This window comes from Anolis carolinensis, chromosome 4 (assembly GCF_035594765.1).
Source record: "Anolis carolinensis isolate JA03-04 chromosome 4, rAnoCar3.1.pri, whole genome shotgun sequence".
In the NCBI taxonomy this organism is placed as follows: domain Eukaryota; kingdom Metazoa; phylum Chordata; class Lepidosauria; order Squamata; family Dactyloidae; genus Anolis; species Anolis carolinensis.
Genome location: NC_085844.1, coordinates 46,921,884 through 46,946,865, shown reverse-complemented (window position 1 = coordinate 46,946,865; position 24,982 = coordinate 46,921,884). Strand labels below are relative to the sequence as shown.

Here is a 24,982-nt window from a genome sequence, read left to right as displayed (position 1 = left end):
GGAGTGGTATTTAGAATCCGCAACCATAGTTTTAGGCCATACTAATCTACAAATCGCAGAATTCCGCTATGGCAGTTAAAGTGGAATATAGTACAACAACAGCATAACGGAATAAGGAAATAAAGGAGTCTTGCTAAAGGTGAGCTGGAAATGAAGGCATTGCCCCCCAAAATTTTACTCTTATATGAAATTTCCTTTCAGTCTCCAAATATTCAACATCACAGTGAAGCACTGAAAATCATTTAAATCTAGAACTCTCACTTTTTTGTATTTACGTTATTTTGGAAAAGTCTCTCCCTTTTCTTGGTTGCCTAAATTGTATTTCTAAATACTGAGCTGGAGTTTTAGCTACATTCCTGGGCATATGTCTTATATCTTACACTTAAATAAATCTGCAGAGGAGATTTCTCTAGACATGATGGAGAGCAGTTATGGTGGACGAGCTCTGCTATATTGGATTAGCATTAGTTTTCAGATACATACTCCCGCATGCACACACACACACACACACACACACACACACAACACATGTATATATCTTATATGAAGTAACACATTTCACAGTTTTTAGGGGATATCAGTGGTAGTCTACTTCTGCAACAACAACATGGGATCTTGAAACATGTTACAGACGAATCAATGCTTTTTGGACTGTAGTTTACTCTCCCAGATTCATAAAGTGTTGCTTCATTTGCTAAATTATTATTATTATAAAGGTGTTTATGTGGAAGGATGTAATCAGTGGGGTGAGAGAGAACAACGATTAGACAGTACACCCTGATCTTCACCTTAATCCATCACATTAGTAAACAACATTCATGTGGCAGCACAGATACCCTGGCACAGATAAGCTGATAAAACACGTATCATTAAAAACAGACAAGGAAAGTTAAAGTAGAATATTTTCTAATTGTAATAAATTATTTAACAGTATATTTTTCTGATGGAAATTATATTTTCCCCATCTCACTTCAATTTCCACAATTCGCCTTAATTTTCGTGCAACATTTTTCCAGTGACTCAAATGACAATGTCTCACTTGTGATGGCTTCTTGTGATATGCTCATAAATATCTAGTTCTTTGTCACATAAAATGTGATGGCAGAAAACTAGAGTGACATGGGAAAATATTACTAGAGTCTCTCTGTGTGAAACAGAAGGTTATTATGAAATATCATTTACTTGTACATGTTGAATATTTCTTATCTGAAATGCTTGGAAACAGGAGTGTTTCGGTTTTGCATTTTTTGCATATATATATCTTGAAGATGGGACCCAAGTCTAAACATGATATTAATTATGTTTCATAAATACTTTATACAATATTTTTGTTAATAATTTTATGCAAGGAACAACATTTGTGCATTAAATCATCAAAAAGCAAATGTTTCTATCTCAGTCCACCACATCGATGATTCTGAATTTTCGAGCATTTCCAATTTTGGAATTCTGGATAAAAGAGATTCAATCTTATGACACGAGCAATGTGCATAACCACTTTCCACTCTTAATTTATCTCTATGATCACCCTGTACATGACTGCCCAAGATCCATTCAATAACATGACCATGCAAAAATTTGAATGTAGATCTCCCTGCACTGAGTCTGTCACTCTCACATTGTACTTTCTGTCTCTGATGTGTTTCTACTACCCACATTATATCAAGGCTCAGCCATAGTGGTAAAAACAAAACAACACTTAGTGTGCTTAGTTTGAATATTTGGTGGATAGTGTGCAATATTAACACAACTACCCTCTTGAAAATGTGAGTTTATTCAACTGAATTCCAAATTCAATGTTTCCAGCCTACCGTTTTCATGCAAATTAGACTTCAGGGATTTGTGGAACTGGAATATGATCGCCACACTCTTGTGGCAATTTGGTGAATTCTAATGAAAGTACTGCCCAACCAAGTATTTTAAAAATATTTCATTATTGTGAAAACACTTTGCAGGAATATCATGCCTATCAACATATCTCTTAGCCAAGAGAAATCTAATACTGAAACTTTTCATAATTTACAATATAATTTAATGTAATATAATGAAACAATTGGCCTAGAATGTTTTTCAGCCTAAATCAGAGCAGCTAATGCCACTTCCCACTTCCAGGCATATTAATAGTATCCCATACTGGTCAAGGTGCTTCAACACTTGAGGTAGAATATTTCCTAAGCATCTCTATTTTTTCCTGGGAGCAAAAATAAAACAATACATAATGGTAGTAAGAGTTCATTTCAGTCCTTTTCTTTTTCATTATGAAATCTGTCCATTAGTGCTTTAAACATGTTTCCAGGGATTTGCTGGTGCTTTCGAATTAATGACTGAAGTGCAGCCTTCGTCTGGAATTAAAGGAAAAGAAGAAAATCAAGCATTTATTAGTACCATTCCATGAATATGAAAAGACTCAACTAAAATGAAAGTGAAAAGTTTATGAAGTATATATATATATATATATATATATATATATATATATATATATATATCTTCATATCTCAAATGGTTTCAAGTCTCTGAGGGAAAATAAAAGACCTGTCAGTACTACTAAATAAGATGATGATGATGATGATTATTATTATTATTATTATTATTATTAACTTTTATCCCACTTCTCCCACATATGGGACTCAAAACAGCGTAATCTGCAAAAGTAAATCACCATAAAGCTTAATGTCTGTGTATAAGATCAGCCACATAAAATATCACACGAGATAACATGAAAAGTTGTTTAAAAAACAGTAAGAACATGCCACCACAGCATTTTCTTTAATAACTTTCACATTCTAAGCTTTAATTGTTATCTCAATGAGCTTCTGAAACCTGAAAATTTGCACACATTCAAACAGCTTCCTTTACTCTTTCCCGTGTCATTCGGATTCTTGATTTTCCCAACATGGACAATTTATTTTCAATTATTTAAGAAGATGTGAGCACACAAGAGAATGGGAGAGTTGCAAAATTCTATAGTATAAAGTTATAATTACCCACATTATAGATTTTAACAAAGAAAGCATTTTAAGACATAAGATGCAATTGGGGAGAATATGGTACATCTAGGAAAAAGTGGTGTGCACAAGCAAAACTCCTATTGACATTTCATGCAGATATCTCAATACAGAGTTTATCAAATTACCTCTATTTGTAAATAAGCAAACATATGGCCTGATCTAAAATTTGCAAGGTTTTCTGTGGATTAATGAAAGTTTCACATTCTCATCACGTTTATATCAATGGAAAAATAAATTTGAAAGAATATTAGGTTTAACAATGTTAACACTGTTAAACCTAATATGTTCAACATACATGTTTCCGTACTACTTTGGAATGGTACTGTAGAATATAGGGCATTGAGCTGGTTTCACTGTTACATGGTGAACTTCATGTATTCACTAACATATTTTATTTATTTATTTATTTGCCCCATTTATACCCCGCCTTGTATTTTAGATTACAAGCACGTGAACATATACAAAATCTCTTGTGTCTACAAACAAGTGGGCCTTCGGTATCTGTCTGGGTTGGTTCCAGGATTCCCTATGGATACCAGCATCTATGCATGTTCAAATTCCATTATATAGAATGGTATAATAAAATGCTGCCCATTATATTAAGTAATGAACAACTAAAACAAAGACTGGATATTTTTTTCTGAGTATTTTCAAGCCGTGATTAGTTGAATCCATGGATACAGAACCCATATGTACAGAAAACTCACTATCAGAATTCAACTTCCATATGGCTAAATACCGTAGTATAATATCAAATATGGCCGTATTGAATTCTAGGCACTTTTAGAAAATATGCAAAACTAAATTCTTTTCTTTTCAAAGGTACTAGTTTGAGTAATAAGTCAGTATTAAAACCAACAGTAAAACCAAGATAACTCATTTTTCTTTTGCATAAATTCACTTACAAAATCATGTTACAATAAAGTGGGCATTGAAGATGTTTTATTAACTGATAAACAAAGCATACCTTAGCAGCTAATTCTGCAGCAGTAATATTTGGATCATACGGAATGGGTTCTCCAATATATGTACGAAATTTGACTGGTAATCCACCATATGGAGGAAGGATAGGCAATCGACTATGTTCATATACCCACCTTGCTAATGCTATAACAATAAAAGAAAAGGATAGTCTCAAACAAGATGTCAAATTTAGTTCTGTAGGCAATTTCTGTTAAATAAATAAATAATTTCAACCTAAACATTATTTGACAGTCGTAGCTGTGAAATGTGTATATGGATATAATAATAATAATAATAATAATAATAATAATAATAATAATAATAATTGTGCGGTTTTCTGGCATTGTATATTTTTGCCGCTTCTGTGACTGTTCATTTGGGTTTTGATGATTCCGTAGCCCACTTGTCGATGGATGTCCAGAATCAGCAGCATCCACCGCGGTCCTTTTTATCCTGGGCGACGACCGAGCCAGTATAGACTTCGTTTGGGTTTGATTCTCCATAATGCTAATGGGTTAGGTGCTCTTGGTTGTGCTCCTCAGCTGAGGCCTCTCTGGCTTGGTTGGACCTGCCGGTAGTTACACTACCGCCAGCACAGCCCTCAGTCATCATTGGAGCAGCTAAGCCCCCCCCCCCCCACCAGTCAAGGGGGCTATATCTGCCTAGAAGATCAGGGGGCAGAGGACTCTTACAAGTAAAGCAAGCAGTCAAAGAAGAAGAACATGCCCTGGCAGAATATGTCAAGCAAAGTGAAGAACCTGCTTTGATTGAAGTCAAAAACCAGAAACTCCTCAAAACACAGCAGACAAAAAACCAGTACAAGAAAACCGCACTACAAACTAGAGCTGACAGCTGGCACAACAAAACACTGCATGGAAAGTTCCTTGACAAAATTGAAGGAAAAGCTGATAAGGAGAAGACCTGGCTCTGGCTCACGAATGGCACCCTGAAGAAGGAGACAGAAGGCCTGATCCTTGCAGCCCAGGAGCAAGCCATCAGAACAAATGCAATTAAGGCCAAGATTGAAAAATCAGCTGATGACCCAAAATGCAGACTGTGCAAGGAAACCGACGAAACCATTGATCATATCCTCAGCTGCTGTAAGAAAATCGCACAGACAGACTACAAACAGAGGCACAACTATGTGGCACAAATGATTCATTGGAACTTATGCCTCAAGTACCACCTCCCAGCAGCAAAGAACTGGTGGGATCACAAACCTGCAAAAGTATTGGAAAATGAACATGCAAAGATACTGTGGGACTTCCGAATCCAGACTGACAAAGTTCTGGAACACAACACACCAGACATCACAGTTGTGGAAAAGAACAAGGTTTGGATCATTGATGTTGCCATCCCAGGTAACAGTCGCATAGATGAAAAACAACAGGAAAAACTCAGCCGCTATCAGGACCTCAAGATTGAACTTCAAAGACTCTGGCAGAAACCAGTACAGGTGGTCCCGGTGGTGATGGGCACACTGGGTGCTGTGCCAAAAGATCTCAGCCGGCATTTGGAAACAATAGACATTGACAAAATCACCATCTGCCAACTGCAAAAGGCCACCCTACTGGGATCTGCACACATCATCCGAAAATACATCACACAGTCCTAGACACTTGGGAAGTGTTCGACTTGTGGTTTTGCGAAACGAAATCCAGCATATCTATCTTGTTTGCTGTGCCATACAACGTCGTTGTGTTGATAATAATAATAATAATAATCTTTATCAAGTTCTTTTGATGAACTTTCCACATGCTATAATATAACCACTTAGGAAGGCAAAAGCAGTCTGAAAAGTTTGACAGCCTTCCTTGGTATTTTAGATATTTGATTTTGCATCTCATAGATAGCCCTATCCAGACGTGTCACTTTCCTCAACAGGATAAGGAATTATTTTAAAGCTAGTAAGTTGAAATTGAATCTCCAAACTAACATCACATATTAAAAGTTTCCAGATGTCTTATGTCTCTTTTAGCATGCATGGAAGTCTCTCCCTCCTGCTAATACTCACACAAAAGCTTTTCTACTTTATTCACCGGACAGGGTGACATATGCAAGAAGGAGCTATGTGAGGAACGGAGTTGCAGACTGGAGAACACATTTTTTTTCAATGTCATACTCAATTATGTAAATTATACAACAAAAGTATGCCTTACTTGTTCGCCCAAAGACCCTAAATCCTTCCCGTACATTTTGTGTATACATCGGAATGATGGGCTAAGGAAGAACAAGAGAAATAATTGTTTAAAATGTATTTTTATCATTCATAACATACACATTATTTATCTTTAAATAAAGCAGCCAACTTCATTTCTATACAGTATGTTCCTGAGTAGTTTGAAGCATCAAGTCCCATAGGATGTATGGGCATTTTCTCACATTTTGAAGGTAGGAAAGGCTTTCTAGTCAGTTCAGATAGGCTTACCTTCACAATAATGTAAGGAGAGAGGAGAATTCAAGGACAACCTTTGAGTTACCTTCAAGTCATGTGCTTAATTAGAGATCACTATATATTTTAAAACTATGTTTACACAATAATATGGACCTCAGAAATGGCCACATGACACACACATAGCAACTAGAAATGACTGATTTGATCATATTAACTATATTATACTATTGTATCTTATATCTCTTACATAGCATGAAAAAATCTAGTGCTGCAACTTTCCACCCATCCACCAAACTACTCTTACAATGTGTCCCCGCCAAAGGTTTTTCCTGTTCCAACTCAAGCATGCATATTAGAAGACCTTTTCAAGTTATGACAGGCAATGATAACTTCCCTGTGTCCTTTCAATATCTGACATTGATAACAAAGAGTGCTAATGTTCTCCTTCCCTGCTTATCACCTTTGCAGATGTGCTACAAGAAGCAGAAAATGGAATTAAAGAGAAGTATGTGATGACCGTGTACAGGAGACCAATCACAAAATCAGGGTTTTAACCTTGTATTGTATTTTTTTTGGGGGGGGGATGTGTTGAATCCTACTCTTAACAAGGTACCTGAACATAAACATACACAATGCAGACTAATGGAACAAACAGTAATGGAACGATCAACTAAACTCTCATTTGCAAAAGCATTAGTTAGATATTCCTAATCATAACACATGTTGAATCTGAAAACATGTTTTGTTAACAGGCATTAAAGAGATTGGGAGCACATCTACACTGGCACTATGCTTCCAAGTCATGAGAATCAGCTCTATGCTCTTTGCATGATGCATGGAGACATCTCACCTCCAAAGCAGAGCATAGCTACTTAATGTGATTGTATCCCACATTTGGAAAAGTTAGTGGGTGCTCCTGGACTTCACTTAAGCCTCACACTTAGAGGTAATGTGAATAACTGGGAAGGTTCTGATTTGGAATTTGCCCCACTGCCCATACAGGTCATGGCTACTATCCTGTTTACCCTATACAATGCAGCATGGAATTTTATCATTTTTCATTGCCATAGTGGTGTCCACAGAACTCCAAAGAACTCTTCATCATCCCTCTGCACTTTTGCACCTGTAAGTCAAGGCACTCACAGAGAGGAGATTAGTATTACCTTCCTTCTTTTTCCTCTCCTCTCCCCTCTCCGAGCTGTGGGGCTTAACCCCACCGGATGGTCTGGTTTCTGCCCTATGTTTGCAATAAGACATAGACAGGCAGAATAGTCACCCCAGGACTAGTCCAAAGTAATGCCACTCAAGGTTTGTTAATAGTAACTCACTCATGTAGATTTGTCCTGTGTCTTTATGTGGCCCAGATAAACAGGGTTTGTGTACACCGTTTTTGGAAACAGAGAAGATTGAAACCATGCTTGCTCAAGCCTAGAGATGTAACTCTTCTCTAACTTTCTTCTTGGGGTGGTAACATTTAATTTCTGCAGTTTTCTGCCCATTGCAAGAAAGTTTTGAGAAACCACACTGTTTCTGAAGGCTATTTTACAATTCCTGAGTAAATCTGCACCAAATTTGCATATGGGTTTTTATTTTGCAAATAAAAAAGCATTTTATGCATGGAAAATAATATTTCAAAGCTAGAATGTTACTTCCTGCATAGAAAATTCTGTTTTCTGTGCAAATCCCCTGTGTGCATCTTTTAGTAGAATAAACTCCTTAATTATGGCTTTTTTTTTGCACAGAAAATATGATTTTCTGTAATATATAGCAAGGAATATATAGCATTTCTTCATGAAAATACATTTTCTATGCAGGAATTTATATTTATGCATTGAAATATTATTTTCCATGTGGAAATAATAAATGTGGAAATGTGTTAAAATACCCATATGTGAATTTTATGCAGAATAGGTCCTGAGCTGCAAAGATTCACACCAGGATTCTTCTCATCAGCAAAATGCCTATGTAAAGTTATGTATTTTTGATATTAATATTGAAATCAGAAATATATACAGAAGGTATTTCTCAACACCTCTAAAACATATATTCTGACCATGTTTAATATCCTTTCAATCCCAACATGCTACTACATGCTTAAAGAGGGCAATGCAGACAGGTAGTATTCCCGTGCCTATCCCACTGTGATGTTTCATTGGATATAAACTGATAGTTTCAGAACTGACTTCTTTTCTGTTCACCCGTCTTTGTCTTAATAATGTAGCAATAGCCGCAAGCAACAGTCTTTCCAATCATGTAATTTACATGTCATGTGAAGACATATAATTTTCTTAATAAGCTATTTCTTTTCATTTAAGATTTTCTTTGATACTAATTCCGGGCAGCCAGATTTCACACAAGTCCAAGGCAAATAAGAGCAACTGATTCCCAAGGAGTTGTTTGATCTATAGTAAAAATGCTAATGAGCTCCCAGAAGGCTCCCAGAAAGACAGAAACCTCTTCCTAAATGAAGTGTTGACATTTCGTGCCCAATCATGCATGCAAAGCCTGTTTTACTAGTTCTAGTTTTACCAGTCCCTGATCTTGTTATGAGATATTTGGTCTCTTAGGGAGATGATATCCTGACACTTTAAACTGTTTGAATCACAATTCTTCAAAAGACATGTAAAAATGAATTCTCATATATTATACAACAATTAAGTTTGATTCATCTTAATGTCGCTCTGTTGGGTTCCATTTGTTTTAAAATATCAGAGTCTCCTTTTACTCTTGTTCATCCAAATCAGAATTTTCCTTTTTCTTTTATTTTCTGCCTTGCAGCTCCTTTCTCTAGTACTAAGCGCAGACTCACATAAACAACAGAGTAATTGCCTGATGTTCCCCTCTGTCCTACATCTCTCTTCCTTATGGCAATGTCTTGAAAGTAAAGTGTATAACATGATATCATGTTGAAAATTTCTTCATCCTACATGTTGGAAGTCAATGAAGCTGACAACAGATATGGAAACCTATAATGTGATCACATTGCATTATCCATTTGCTTTGTTAGACCTCTCTTAAAAAGAAACAATCAAGACACTGGGTAGCCATTAATCATAGGCTGGATCTACACTGCTCTATATCCCAGGATCTGATCCCAGATTATCTGCCTTGAACTGGATTATATGAGTCTACACTCCCAGCAAATCTAAGATAAGATGTTAAATGCATTCAATTAATTTTAAAATGGCAATAAAAGGCTGTATATGCCAGTTTGAACACCTAACTAGGTCAAGTCTAATATTAAACTAATGCAGGAAAGTGTTTGAAAACTATATGGTTTAAAAAAATATTTTTTCCATCCCTATTTAAGTCTATATGAGATGATCATTTGGATGTAAAGTTTTTATCTTGCAAATATGAGTCTTAGTACAGGGTGTTTGAAAAAGAACTCCCTAGTTTTTATGTAACACCCTGTATTTTGAATGTAGTTAATTCAGCATATGTTTTCCATTATCTGAATGGGAGAAGTGATATCTGATCATTTTCCTTCCTTCCCATTCAACCCTATTTGCCCTGTGAAAACTTCCATGGGATCACTAGAAGATCCTCCAAAATAGTGTGGGCTGTAAGTTATGGGCATCTCTTAAGATCAAATGCCTACTTTAGAGTGTAAACAGAACACATTTTAGGGCATATTCTCATTGGGGCGAGAGGGAGAAAGATTTTCTATTACCTTATATATGAAGTACACATGTTTATTTTCTCTTGCCCACACACACAAACAACCATTTGCATACTACAGGAAATAATGACATTGAGCTGCGGTGGCACAATGGGTTAAACTCTTGTACCAGCTGAACTGCTGACTTGAAGGTTGGCAGTTCAAATCCATGAGATGAGGTGAGCTCCCATCTGTCAGCCGCAGCTTCCCATGCGGGGACATGAGAGAAGCCTCCCACAGGATGGTAACACATCCGGGTGTCCCTTGGGCAACGTCTTTGTAGACGGCCGATTCTCTCACACCAGAAGCGACCTGCAGTCAAGTCACTTCTGACACGATAAAAAATAGATAATATTCAAAAAAGAAAAGAAAAGAAAAGAAAAGAAAAGAAAAGAAGCACAACCCACAAACAAATTGTCAAACACCATAATTCCCATTAAATATTAAGCAAATGGGCATCCCTACTTTGGAATACCTATCTAATGGAAGAGAGAAACACAATATTGCAGTTCCCAACTGGCATTCATTGCTTGATCCTGGATACAGGCAGTCCCCAAGTTACAAACAAGATAGGTTCTGTCAACTCAATTCTTCAGTTGAATTTGTATGAAAGTCAGAACAGATACATTTTCAAGTGTAACGCCTGCCAAAAAGATATATATTTTAGCTTTGGATAGCATAGGGAATATTTAACCCCCTGTAGTATTTGTTTTTTTTTCTGTCTGTGCCCCAGTTCAGAAGATTTCACCTCACTTTCTGTCCCTGTGATAATTAGATTTTGAAAAATATGGCCTTTTGTGGAAACAAGGATTGGTGCTAAACCTTCCATGGAAACACCTTTTCCCCTGATAACCCTTTCAGGAGTAAATTTTCCTTCTTAAGGGCAGCGTCCTCTCACTTCCTATTGTCTCACCCCCATTCTTTTATTACATTATTTGTTAGCTTAAGAGCCAGAATGAGACTGAAACAGAAGGGATATTGTATGTGGCATGTTTAATTTCAATGCCATGCTTCTTTTAAAATGTTTTAAAATGACTATTCATTTTCATTTGCTTTATATATTCAAATTATTTATGTTTAATTCCCAACAATTGATTTGGATCTCGCCACTTGTTTTTTCAACCACATTTTAATTTCTAATACTTTTTTAATAATCACTGTTCTAATTCATAATGGGGAGATAGAGGTTTGATAGCTGATTAAATTATTTTCTCTAGAATCTCTGGGAAAATTATGGCCTTTGGGTCTTGATGAATCCAGATTGAAAGACAGGTTGAATTAAAAGAAGAGAGCAAAGAAATGCTTAAAGATATTGTTCCAACAATCAATCTGTACAGCAGCAATTTCCAAATTGGGATAAATCTCCTAATTATCAATGTGATTGTTGGGAAAATTTGAAGAAAGCAGGGCAGTAAAAATTGTAAAGAACAAGAAGGTGGATTTCCCTCCTCCCTCTCCCCTCACTGCTTTCTTGCTTAGCCAGCTTACAAAACCTTTATTGGATTTTGGGTGAGCTGGGCTGCTCTAAAAAAAAGATATAAGGAGGGCACCTTCTGCTGTTCATTGCTAAGATTGACTGGAATACTCTTGAGATGGTTAGTCCTGCCTAGAGTAGATCTGTTTGATTGACTGTTGAATAGAGAATCAACATATAGGTAAACCCAACTGAAACAATGGCTCTCTTCTAGCCAAGACTAACAAGAGGATGGACATAGTTATCTCCTGAATTTTCTTTTATCTGAAAAGGCATTTTAGGCAGCTTAGAGAAAATGACAGGGCTTCATTTTTAACTTTTCTTGTTCTTCTGATATGCATAAGCCATTTCCTTTGATTTCCATCAATCGCTATTTTATTCAGAGATTTCTTTTGTTAAGAAGAGTGTATATGTGTGAGAGAGAGAAAGGGAAAGAGATGTTTTCAGCCTTTGTGGCTGAGATGCATTTGGACTGTTAAAGATCAACAGGGTTTTTCGTCAAATCTGCCAGGAACTGGTACTATATTTGTGCCCCACTACAGATAGACATTCTGAGGCCCCTTTACATTGCCGCATAATCCAGATTATCAATCCACATTATCTGCTTTGAACTGGATTATCTGAGTCTACACTGCCAGATAATCCAGTTCAAAGCAGATAATATGGATTTTATATGGCAGTGTAGAAGGGATCGGCCTTGGAATACAAGTTTGAATGGTGTGGTTTTAATAATTGTTTTAATGTTGTTTAATATTCTTATTTTAATGTATATGTTTATTTTATTATACATATGTTTACGGCACCGAATTGCTGCCTATCTATGAGGCTACTTTGAGTCCCCTTCGGCGTGAGAAGGGCGGGATACAAATGTAGTAAATAAATATAAATATATTTATATTGTGACAGAAGCTAATTGAGAATATGCTTTTGGTGTAAGAAGATCAGCCGTCTACAAAGACGTTGCCCAAGGGACGCCCGGATGCATTACTATCCTGTGGGAGGCTTCTCTCATGTCTCTGAGTAGGGGCCTGAGTAGCATTGCTTTATACTTTGAGACTGGTAGACATGTTTTTTATTTTAAGAATGCTTAGTTGCAGTCCTACATACATGCCTAAGCTATATGATAAGCTCATACAAGGATTCTTATAAAGATAAAGTAGCTATTAGAACTGGTTTGTGCTAAGCCACTTTATAAAAGGTTTTCTTTGTCAATCTTTATGAAGTGTTCTATTCTTGTGGTAGTAAAAGGTAAAGGTTTCCCCTGACATTAAGTCCAGTCATGTCTGACTCTGGGGGTTGGTGCTCATCTCCATTTCTAAGCTGAAGAGCCGACGTTCTCCGTAGACACCTCCAAGGTCATGTGGCCGGCATGACTGCATGGAGCACTTGTGGTAGTATCTTAATAAAAATACACATTAAATATGGATCTTTATGCTTTAGAATATTATATCTAATCTGTAGAATTTTAATAGCATATGTACAACACTTTTCATTATGGTTGTGGGACTGGAATGTGTTGTCACCTAACTCTATTTTCCCTGCATTCTTTCTATTTTTTGTGGTTTAATCTTCATTGTTCACTATGTTGGCACTGCACCTTCCAAACTGACGAATAGTTCACACAAATGGACTCACACTAGTATCAAGCAGATGAGACGATTAATGATAACCTAACTAATTAGGTAAAGTAAAGGTAAAGGTTTCCCCTGACATTAAGTCTAGTCGTGTCCAACTCCAGGGGTTGGTGCTCATCTCCATTTCTAAGCCGAAGAGCCGGTGTTGTCCATAGACACCTCCAAGGTCACGAGGCTGGCATGACTGCATGGAGCACTGTTACCTTCCCGCCAAAGTGGTACCTATTGATCTACTCACATTTGCATGTTTTCGAACTTCTAGGTTGGCAGAAGCTGGGACTAAAAGCGGGTTCTCATTCCGCTCCCCGGATTCGAACCTGCGACATTTCCGTCCGTAAGTTCAGCAGCTCAGCGCTTTAACACGCTGTGCCATCGGGGGCTCCACCTAACTAATTAAATTCTCTCAAATATAAGTGTTTATTTAAGGAAATTAGTTTTATAGATTCTCACAGCTAACATTATCAAATTAATTTTCAAACCTATTGTTCCAAGCTCTGTCACTTCTGATGTTTATTTTTTTTGACGTATTGTCTCATATGAACCAAAGCACTGATTAAAGTAGGAGAATTCAATGTCCACTAAACATTACCATAATCCTGGCTTTCTTATTTTTTCAACTTTGAATTATATGCTCTCTTTTCCAGCTTTGTTGTAACATAAAGTCTCAAGATTAACACAGACAAGATATTTTTTTTTCCTGAGGGTTAGGAATATGAGCAAATGACTTACAGTAAGAAAAAAGTTATATGTAAAAGCATGTTCTATTTCTCAACTTTTAAATAAAACACAGGTATGGAAGAAAAATAATGTAGGCACAGTACTTACCACTTTAGCATCTAAAGCCAGGTGAGCAAAACCTTTACGCTTATGCCATACAAGTTTGTAAGATTCATCACTAAAGAGTGCTTCTCGAACTCCTCCTGGAGAAATTCCCAACAGATGACCATTTTTTAGAATATTTAAACATTCTTCCCTTGAGGAAGGCAAGATGTGCATCAAGTTTGTTAAAGATTTAATGCCTGTAAAAACAAGTATTGTGTAAGTTCAAACAGTAAAAGATAATAAAACCTGCATTTAATGTTACTTTTCTTTTAAAAAAATCCTGGAAAAGACATGATTAAAAAATTCATCAAACATATGCAGCCTGAATTGAAAGAGGTGGTCTGAGGTGGTCTGCAGTCACCAACTGTAAAAAGAAATATTTGTAGTGGCCACAAATACGTTAGTGGTATTTGCCATGTTGAGGCAAATGAAAGAATCTTTTCATCTGCCATCCCAGGTAGTCTGAGCAGCACTGCCCTAACCTATATAAAGCTGGGAAGCCTCCTTGAACCTGGTATCCTCCATATATTGGATTATTGCCAAGGTATGAAATATGTAGTCCTGTAGTCCTTACACATTGGTCTAGAACCGGATTGGAGAAAGCTATTCTAGGGTCACAGATTAGTAATAAGGAAGGGGTAAAGGAAATGCTCAATATGAAACCTCCACCCTCCAAAGCAATGAAAAGCACAGCAAAGCAAAATCAAACACGTGGTTGATGACAAGTATGTGAAGGTTTAGGATACTTCCAATATATTTTCTATGGAAATTAGTGGTCCATGAGTGAAAATTCAAGTGTATGCATATGTTTTGTAATAGCTCACATGACAATATGCTATAGTTATTCCAGGGAGCTATACAGTGCAAACTTATTAGTGATATATGCACATGCCTTTTGGGGATGGGGTGTAGGGAACTATTCCCTATCTTCTTGGACCCATCTATGAAGCTTCAGGAGTGTCTGCTGCAACTGCTGCTGCTCACTGGTCGGGAGAGGCTTTAGGGACAAGGCATAGTAGGCAATAAAAATACTACCGGGTTAGACTCCAAAGGAAAGAGAAATGAAGCTGCATTCCATCCTTGAATGTATCCTCATTTCTTTCACATCTGAGTCCAGACCAACTGCGTCTTTATTGACTGTAGTGCCTCCCGCTTCTGTTCCCTCCCCATTGGTAAGCAGGAGTAACAGTTCCTCCCAAGGCTTCACGACAGATAGAGTGAGGTTTATAAAAAAAATCCTCCTCCTGGTGGAGATAAAGCATAGCAAAATTGATTTGTTGATATTAAGGCAGCTGCTGAACTTGCTGACTGGAAGGTTAGCAGTTCGAATCCATGGGACAAGATGAGCTCCTGCTGTCAGCCCCAGCTTCTGCCAGCCTAGCAGTTCGAAAACATGCAAGTGTGAGTAGATCAATAGCCACTGCCCCGGAGGGAAGGTAACTGCACTCCTTGTAGTCATGCCAGCCACATAACCTAGGAAGTGTCTACGGACAACACCGGCACTTTGACCTTGAAATGGAGATGAGTACTATCCCCCAGAGTCAGATTCGACTAGACTTAATGTCAAGGGGAAACCTTTACTTTTACCTTCTATGTGTGGCTCTAGCGAGCCCTGAGCACCAGTGCTTCAACATACTGCTACACCATTTGTCTTCATTAGAAAATGGAACTCATGAAATCTGCTTCTGAAATTGCCATCTACTTAGGGAAAATGAATATGTAAAGGCATTTAGTATCACCCATCCTATTTGAAAGATTGGGGCCCTTTATATTAACAAAGTAGATCACCTGGAAATCTGAAAAGATAGTCATCTGCTATTGAGTAACAACACCGACGTTTTAAAATAAAGTATCTGGTTAAAAAGTACAGGTAGTCCACAGGTATTGCACCATGATAATAAATAAGTAGAGCTGGTCCATCTGGTAGGTTTTCTGTTCCATGTAGTTCATAACCTATTAAAAATTTCAAAAAAGGATTATTTTAAATTAAATTAAACCAAACTTGCATCCAATTTGTGCTACTACTAACACCATTTAATGACACTGTATAGGATCTAAATACCCTGAAGGGCTCTACTCAAGCCAGATCCTGTTTGCTCTTGGCTTGAATGGAGATAAACTCAGGGATCACGAGTGGGAGTAAATAATGGTCAGACCTAGTTAGTACTTGGACGGGAGTCTACCAGTGAATATAAAACTCAGCTAGCTACATTTCAGAGGAGAGAACTGGTAATATCACATCTGTCTATTCTTTTTCTTAAAATATATGAAATTCCTGAGGCCATCACAAATTTAAACATGGTTATAAACATATTTCTGCCATATAGTCATTGTATTTTATTGTGCATTCCTCATATTGTGCATTGCATTGACAAATAAGTAGTCACAATCAAGTAGTTACTTGAAATCCACTGAAGTACGTTGTAATATAATGATCTGCCCCTTATGAACAAAAGGGAGCTTTCTATTCACTGAACTATTCCAACCCAGTGAATTATTTCTACAAAATGAATGTACAGGAAGCAATATTTTTTTTTCATTTATGCCTCTTATCTTTGGTTTCAATTGAAGAGGTAGATACTCTTTCTGTCTCCTCCATTGAAACAATACTCTTTCTATCTCCACCACTAAAATGGCTTACACACTTTAGGAAAAAAGTATACTAATTAGCATGGAGGACTGCAGATGTTGCATTAAAAATTCAATATTGCACCTTACTGCAGCATCTTGGGTAAAGTTAAACTCAGGGATTACTAATCAGAGTAAATAATGGAGCTTTGACAGATGACCAAGTAGAGAAATGATTGGTAGACTACAAAAAGAATAAGAAAGCAAAGTGTTTGAAGTTTTGCCTTTCTTCCCTTGTGTGAAGCTTTGCCCAAATCAAGAATGGAACACTTTTAACATTCATAGAAAACGTCACATAGCGCAAAATTATCTTAGAAATGGCCAGGGACTACTATGGGAGTTATACGACCTCATCAGACAGTGTGTCTTTCAGCGCCATGCATTGCTTCCTCTACAGCTCCCATGACATTGAACTACTTCAGGTGAGGCTCTACTGTAAAAATGTAGAGAAAGTAGTGCATGCCGCCATCGCAGAAACATGGGAGGAGTCCCGTGTTGAGTGGCGATCAATGGGGGAAACCAGGCGGCCGATGCTTCTCCCCGTGGCATGGGGCCACAAGTGACTCAGGCGATGTGGGGTGACATGTTCCCCATGCCTCCCACCGGTCACCACCAGATTCATCATGATTCATAGTGATTCTGGCGGCCCATCAAAAGAACAAATGTATATATTTTTAGAAATATGTTTTAAAATGTATCTTTTATAGAAATACATTTTTAATATTGTATTTGTGGTATTTTTACCATTAATTTTATTTTAATTATTCTGTAACTCACTTCAAGCCACAAGGAGAGGTGGGTAAGAAATAAAATTATTACGAGTATCATCATCATCATCATCATCATCATCATCATCTTTTTCAACTCTTGCAATGGGATTAGAGTCAGTTAGGAATTGAAAATTAACAGCCACTTGTGTATTAAAAGGTAAGGGGGATTAAAGGAATGATTGTTTGAGTGAATAAGTGAATAAGAAGACATAGAGATTTAGGAGACTAGGGGTGCATCCACACTGCAGAATGGATGCAGTTTGACACCACTTTAACTGCCATAGCTCAATTCTATTGAAAACTGGGAGTTGCAGTTTTACAATGTATTTAGTCTTCTTTGCCTAAGCAAGCAGTGGCTTCACCAAATTATAAATACCAAGATTCTTTTGAAAAAAACATTCATGTCAGGAACAACTTGAGAAACTGCAAGTTGCTTCTGGTGTGAGAGAATTGGACATCTGCAAGGACGTTGCCCAGGGGACACCCGGATGTTTGATGTTTTATCACCCTCTCTCATGTTCGAACATAGAGAACTGGAGCTGATAGAGGGAGCTCAACCCACTCTCCCCAGATTCAAACTGTTAACCTATCAGTCAGCAGTCCTGCCAGCACAAGGGTTTAACCCATTGCACCATCGGGGGCTCCTTAGCATTGAGCCATGACAACTGTTGTATAAATGCACGCCAAGAGAAGGAGTAATAGTACCATCTATACTCTTTTATGTTGACCTCATTTATAGGTCATGAAGGGGAAAATTGTGGATTTTGATATGACCCAGAGATAAGTTAACGATCATTCTGAGGAGAAAGGAAGGCGATAACACAGCTCAGGGTGCCATGCTATCTCTGGCTGCTGCTGCAATTTTTCCACCAAGGCACAGAGAATTTTTCCATGCTGTGGCATAGAGGGCAGAAGTCATTGCTTCTTTTAGGTTCTCCCAGGAACGGCTAGGTTGATGCTTTTCAACACTCTATTCAAAGAAGGGAATGATTACTGTTTGATAAGAGTTACATTGATAAGTCAACCCAGTTTCTTATGATCAAATTTTTACTAAAATTTCTAAACGTATACATGTGTGTATATCGTATTAATTCTTGCTTGGAATTTCACATTCCAATTAATAGTACTTGATGTGCTGGGTAGATTCTTACAATATGTCATCCCACTCACAGGCTTTGAATTACATAATCAATAGATCAAATATAGACCGACTACTCATTGCTTATCAGTATGCAATTCCAGAAGATTTTTTGGCAATACTAATTGGATGCTTGTACTATGTGAACTAGCCAAATGACTTAACTACAATATATAGAAGCCAAGGCTTTCTGGAAGGAGGCCTCTGCTCCCACCCCCGCCATGCATCATATCACAATCCAGTCCCAAAGATTCCACCAGAAAACACTTGGAGGGTTTGATATAATGCATGTGGTATTAGCATATTTTTTAAATAGAGGAATTGTTTGGGGGGGGGGGAGGAATTAAAACTTTGGTACCAAAACAATTGCTTCCCACACCATCATATATTTAACATCAAAGAATGAAGAACTCCACTTGTATGCCATTCAGCAATTTCAAACAAGTTCAAGAGTTCCAGAATGCAGGAAGTTCCATTGTATGAAAGTATCATTCTGATTTTGATAGATATAGTAAATTAGCATTATTTTCTGTGGAAATATTTGCTGTCCTTTTTATATCAGCAATCTGCACACACATTTTGATACATACTGGTGCTCATGTACCATTTTGAATTGGGATGTATTACACACAGTACAATGTTATCTCCATTTGTATATAAAATTGTCTTGTCTTTATTATTCCACTAAAAACTGTATACTACAAAGTTTTTATTTATTTATTCACTCATTGAAATTAATCTCTTAAATTTAATGCAATTGCTCAGGTCAGGAATGGGAAAAGGGGACAATGTTCAATTTACAACAATGTTTGAGTTCTTAAATTTGCTAATATCATAGAATCTTAAACCAGAAAAAATCACAAAGTCCACCTAGTCCAAAACTCTGCCATGCAAGAATATAAAATCAAATACAAAACCAAAGCACTCCTTTAAAATGCCCATTCAACCTGTCTCTTATTACATCTAAAGTCCACCACATTCTGAGGCAATCTATTCCACGGCTGGACAACTCTTAACAGTAAAAATGTTCCTAAAATTTAGGTGGATCTTTTTCTTGTAATTTAAATCCATATATTCATATTCTAGTCTCTGGAGCAGTAGAAGAATAGTTTGCTCCATTTCCTGCATATCTTTTCTTCAAATGTCAAAAGATAGCTAGACATTAAAGCAAGGTCATCTCTGGTTTATATGGATGGGAGATATCCACGAATACCATGTGCTATAGGCTACATTTCAGAGGATGGAACTGCTAAAACATTCTTATTCCTTGCCTAAATTAATTCTGTGAGCAGGCAACTTGAAAGCACATGTATATCATGTCATGTTGCAGTCTTCTCCAAGCTAAATACTTCCAGTTCCAACAAATAATAATTGTACTTCCTTTACCGCAGACAATGCAATACAAAGAACCTTACAAACAATTCATCTGACATTGTGCCCTACTTGCCCAAAACATGAAGAGAATACTTTTAACATACATAGAAGCCATCACATAGACCAAGGATTTTCAGGCTTGTGGCCAGTAAACCAATTTATGTCCTTTATAAAATGCATGTATCATTACATTGGCAAATAATGTAATGATAAATGCATTTCATAAAGGTCATAAAACAGATACAATCTATGGAATGAGAATCTACTTAGACATAGAATACCGCAAACGAAAACAACTCTATCCCAATCTAATGCTCATCTTTTTTAGCTAACATAGATTGACAGTTGATGGATGAACATTGCTTTCCAAATGATCTCATTCATGCGGCCTGCCTCACTGATGTGCTTTGCCTGCACCATTGGTCAAATCACATTCAAGGGCAAATCCATTATTTGTAATGTGCACCTTCAAAAGTGAGGTGTGCATTATATTTGATGGCACATTATACTTGAGTAAATACAGATATATCTTGATTTGATACTGAAATATAGATTGCCATGTAAAACATTTGAAAATTCATATGATTCCACATTAGCTTACCATTCCAAAATCTTGCAAATTTATCCCACATGGTTGATAAAATCAATCGTGCATCATCCCATACGTTACTGTAATAATCTCCTTTCAGGTTATGAGTTTTCTGATATATTAGGAGGAATAAAGCAGAAAGGTAGAGAAGAAAGATTATGAAGAGAGGAATACCAAATATAACCAGAGCAACAGTACCCATCCAGTCTAAACATTTCCCCAAAAGATGTTTCAGAAAAATCAATTCTTCTGATAGGTATGCAAGATGTGTTACGTCGGCCATAGTAGGTTGTCCATTGATGGAGCATTTATTCATACTAATCAACTCCTGTTTAAAAGAAAAAGAAAAAGAAAATCAAATTCTTTCCATGCCATATTATTTTAATCTCAGAGACAAATCAAATTATGCTGCTTCCCCCAAAAGGTTTAACTCGAATGAGAAGTGTCCTCAAAGGGCCTAGATGTAGTACCCTAAAAGTACCCCTAAATAATACCTTAAATGTATCAAATCCCAACTGATTTCACAATCTGAAGCAGAATCAGTTCTGATCAATACTTGGATGGGAGCCTGCCAATGAATACTGATGTCTGTAGATTCTATTTCAATGGAAGGGATTGGCAAATCCACCTCTCAATATCCCTTGCCTATGAAAACATAAGTCAACAGATGACTTGAAGGCACATACAGGGACACAAAATGTGAAGAAACATATCCATTTGTAAAGCACCCATTCTACAGCATATGTATCAGAGAATGTTTCTGTAACATTATTCTCTAAAAAAAAATCATAATATTCAGCAGATTGTGGATCGGTTTATTGTGGACTGAGTAAAATGGAGAGGGAAACAAAAAATGCATGTACAAGTAGAACCTCGGTAGTCCGAGTTAAACGGGCGGACCTCAGCTCGGTCAACCCGGATCACTCAGATTACCAGGTTTCCTCTCCCTTCACGCTTCCCTGGGTTCAAGCGCCCGCCAAACAGAGAGATTTCCTCTCCACTTCTCTGGGTCCAAGTGGTCGCCAAAGGGAGAGGAAGACTCTCCCTTTTGCGGCCGCTTGGGCTCAGGGAAGCGGCACACTTTGGCGGGTGTTTGGGCCAGCCATTGAATGGGTGAAGGGGGAGGGCTGTAAAAGCCCTCCCCATTCACCCACCCGCCCGTGCCTTGGCTCCTTCGTCACACTGGGGGCCAACAGAACCAGCATGGCGAAGGAGCCAGCCGTGCATGTTGCTACGTAGATAGCAAAGTACTTAGCAACACGCACGGGGCGCTCACCCCTTGGGAAGTGCCCCCTGCGTGTTGCTATGTAGCTTACTATCTACCTAGCAACACGTACACCTAGCCAGCCAGCGAGTAGGTGAATGGGGAGGGCCTTTGCAGCCCTCCCCGTTCACCCGCTCGGATTGCGCGGAGGCTCAGACAAGCGGGGCTCAGACGAGCGGGGTTTATTGTGGATTAGGTTCCAGGAGATATTAAAAGATAGCTTCCATAGGTATCTAGATCCCACCCCAACTTCTTTCCTGAATACATCTAATCAATTACCACTGAATTCATAGTGTATGCTTCAGATCAAGTGTGCATAGGACAGCAAACCTACAAATAAATTCACAGTGTAGTTTGTTACATTTCATTGTAGAGGTTACTGGTACTGTCTTTCTCAATTTCCCAGATCAACATGAATAACACTGTAGTCTCACTGTAAAGCTAGAATTCTTTGCAAAAGCAAATAAATCAACAGCACTTAAATCAGATGTGAAATTTGCATACTCCTCCAGATGTTACTGAACTGTAACTCTCAGCATTCCGTAACATTGACAATACTGGCTAAAGTTGCATCGCTCTAATGTGGTTTACATTAAACAATATAAGTTATTGATTACAGGTGATTTTGCTCTACACAATTCTATTAGTTTTATACTACTTTAATTGTCACAACTCCAAATGAATCCTGAAAAAGTTGGTAGTTTAGTTACAGGGCACAGGGTAAATGACCTACCAAATGAGAATTCTAAGCTCCCAAATAAATGTTACTTCACTCCCTCCCAAAAATTCACCATAAATATACTTTTAGGATGCTTAAGCTATATTTATAAAACATCCCAAAGAAAAGGAGAGGAAAAATCTAGTTTTTCGGGAGAGCAATGCTTTCATTTAAATTCAACATATACCGTAGCTAAAACCTTGGGGAAAAGGCACAAAAATGCCCCGGAAAAGAATTCTTAATGCTTCACCAAGCTACAAATCCCACAATTGTTTAGATTTAGTAATGGTAGACAAGGTATATAAAGCGTTCCATGCAGTCATGCCGGCCACATGACCTTGGAGGTGTCTACGGACAACGCCGGCTCTTCGACTAAGAAATGGAGATGAGCACCAACCCCCAGAGTCGGATACGACTGGACTTAACGTCAGGAGAAACCTTCACCTTTTTACCTATATGTATAAAGTGTAAATGAATTTCATGTTTAGATTTTGGTCCCATCTCCACAATATTTCATTGTGTCTATACAAGTATTCCAGAATCTGAAATATGGAACTCTTCTGGTCCAAAGCATTCTCAACAAGGGAGATTCATCCTGCACTTGGGATTAAATCATCTGGATCTCCTCAAGCCATTGGTTTCTATCTTACACCTTGAGTACCAAACTACCAGGAAGCTTTACAATGAATTATTTTCAAATTAGGAAACTATCTGATGAAAAAACCCTGGGGATGTGCTAACAGGAAATTCTATAGGAAGAAACAGGAAGAAAATATTTATAGAGCTGAAGTAGATGGAGACAGTTTTCTCATTCCATTTAAGACTAACTGGTTTAGTTTGCACAACATAGAGGATCAGAGTTTACCAACCTTCTCCCTCCCCAAAACAGATATGAATTATTGTGGATTTATTCTAGCTGATGCACTGGAAAAAGAACTGAGGGAGATGGCCTGAGCCCAAAAGGTAGGCGAGTTGGGAAACTGTGATTAATATTATCCTACTGCAGCCAGTGTTTCCCCTGCTGACAAGACTGTTCCCCTTGTTGATAAGTATTACTTGAATGGCAAATATAGATTTCCTATTGACAAATACAGTAGAGTCTCACTTATCCAACATAAACGGGCCAGCAGAATGTTGGATAAACAAATATGTTGAATAATAAGGAGGGATTAAGGAAAAGCCTATTAAACATCAAATTAGGATATGATTTTACAAATTAAGCACCAAAACATCATGTTTAACATCAAATTTGACAGAAAAAGTAGTTCAATACACAGTAATGCTAAGTAGTAATCACTGTATTTACGAATTTAGTACCAAAACATCACAATGTATTGAAAACATTGACTACAAAAACATTGACTACTAAAAGGCAGATTGTGTTGGATAATCCAGAACATTGGATAAACGAATGTTGGATAAGTGAGACTCTACTGTACTGTAATGCACTTTCACATCTTTTTCCATATAAAAAAGATTAACTGAGAAACATTAAAATTTACTCCAAGTGTGGCTAGAAGAAGAGGGATATCATTTTATTTTTTAAAAACACCAGCTTGAAAAATACCTGTAATGATTAAGAAATCATTCCCATTCAAGCCTGTGGTCCTAATTTATGCTCTCAGCAACAAAGCTTCTGAATAGTGTTTGGCTGAGTCAGTTTTTTGTCTGAAACTTTAGCAAAGCAAGAACATGTATTGTAATCCTTCCCACATCTCCGTTAAGTGGGTCAACATTAGCATTTCCCAGCAGATCAAATATAATTAAAGCACTGAACAATTCGTAGGAATTTTGCTTCCTAATCCTAAACTTCAGATATTACCTACATAGCTGTACCATCTTTGTGATTCTCATTGCTGCTGGTCAACACTTACCTTCACTCCTTTTCAGCCATAGTTTTCAGTTCACAGAGAATATAGCTTCTCAGAGACTCAAACACCAGGTCTTTCTTACCTCACCGGTTCATGAGTGCTATCACCAAGTACCTGTTCAGTATACCTGCAGCTCTTTCACATGCCTCGCCCTGACAACATGTCCAAACAGCCCAGGCGTGCTCATTAAAAGTTCTTGCAAAAGCAACCCCCTTAAGCTTCTATTCTTTGCCCTCTACCATCAACTCACCTCATAGCTGCTCATGGCTATCCACACGCTCAACCTGGGAGGGAGGGAAAGGAGGAAATCCCCAGGACCAGGAGAGCCTGTGAGGAGGCTGTTCATAAGAAGGAAATACTCCACGCACCTATGTTCTTGGAGGTGGAGCACCACCCACACCTAGCGTAGTCATAGAGATGGAATATCAGGGAAAAGTTCTGTTCTAAAAATTCACTTGATCATTTGATAGTTTGAATTCACTGTTGTTCTGTCACATGTAACTAAGAAATGAATTCCAAGTAATGTCACACACATATTTCCCTATGATACTTGTAGTTTATAGGTTGATAGCTGGATAATTATAATAATATGAAATGAGAAAAATGCAGTCATAAGATATTTCACAGACATGTTCATACGTTTGCAGGGTATAGTGAATTGGGGGAAGGACTG

At 37.6% G+C, this 24,982-nt stretch overlaps 1 protein-coding gene across 3 annotated transcripts; it reads right to left on the bottom strand.

Moving 5' to 3' along the window:
- Positions 1-889: 889 nt before the first annotated feature.
- On the bottom strand, positions 890-24,755 carry LOC100555352 (monoacylglycerol/Diacylglycerol O-acyltransferase). Of its 3 annotated transcripts, none has more exons than XM_003224301.4 (7): positions 24,560-24,755; positions 20,469-20,784; positions 15,746-15,910; positions 13,961-14,154; positions 6,131-6,191; positions 3,976-4,115; positions 890-2,342 (listed from the first exon to the last, which is right to left on the bottom strand). In XM_003224301.4, the coding sequence occupies exons 1-7, from the start codon at positions 24,653-24,655 to the stop codon at positions 2,238-2,240; spliced, it is 1,077 nt and encodes a 358-aa protein (XP_003224349.2). In that variant the 5' UTR covers positions 24,656-24,755; the 3' UTR covers positions 890-2,237. The 3 variants fall into 3 exon arrangements, with proteins under 3 accessions (XP_003224349.2, XP_062836435.1, XP_008114392.1); XM_062980365.1 differs by having other exon boundaries at positions 20,469-20,568; positions 24,560-24,754; XM_008116185.3 differs by lacking the exon at positions 24,560-24,755 and adding an exon at positions 24,313-24,543.
- Positions 24,756-24,982: the final 227 nt, after the last annotated feature.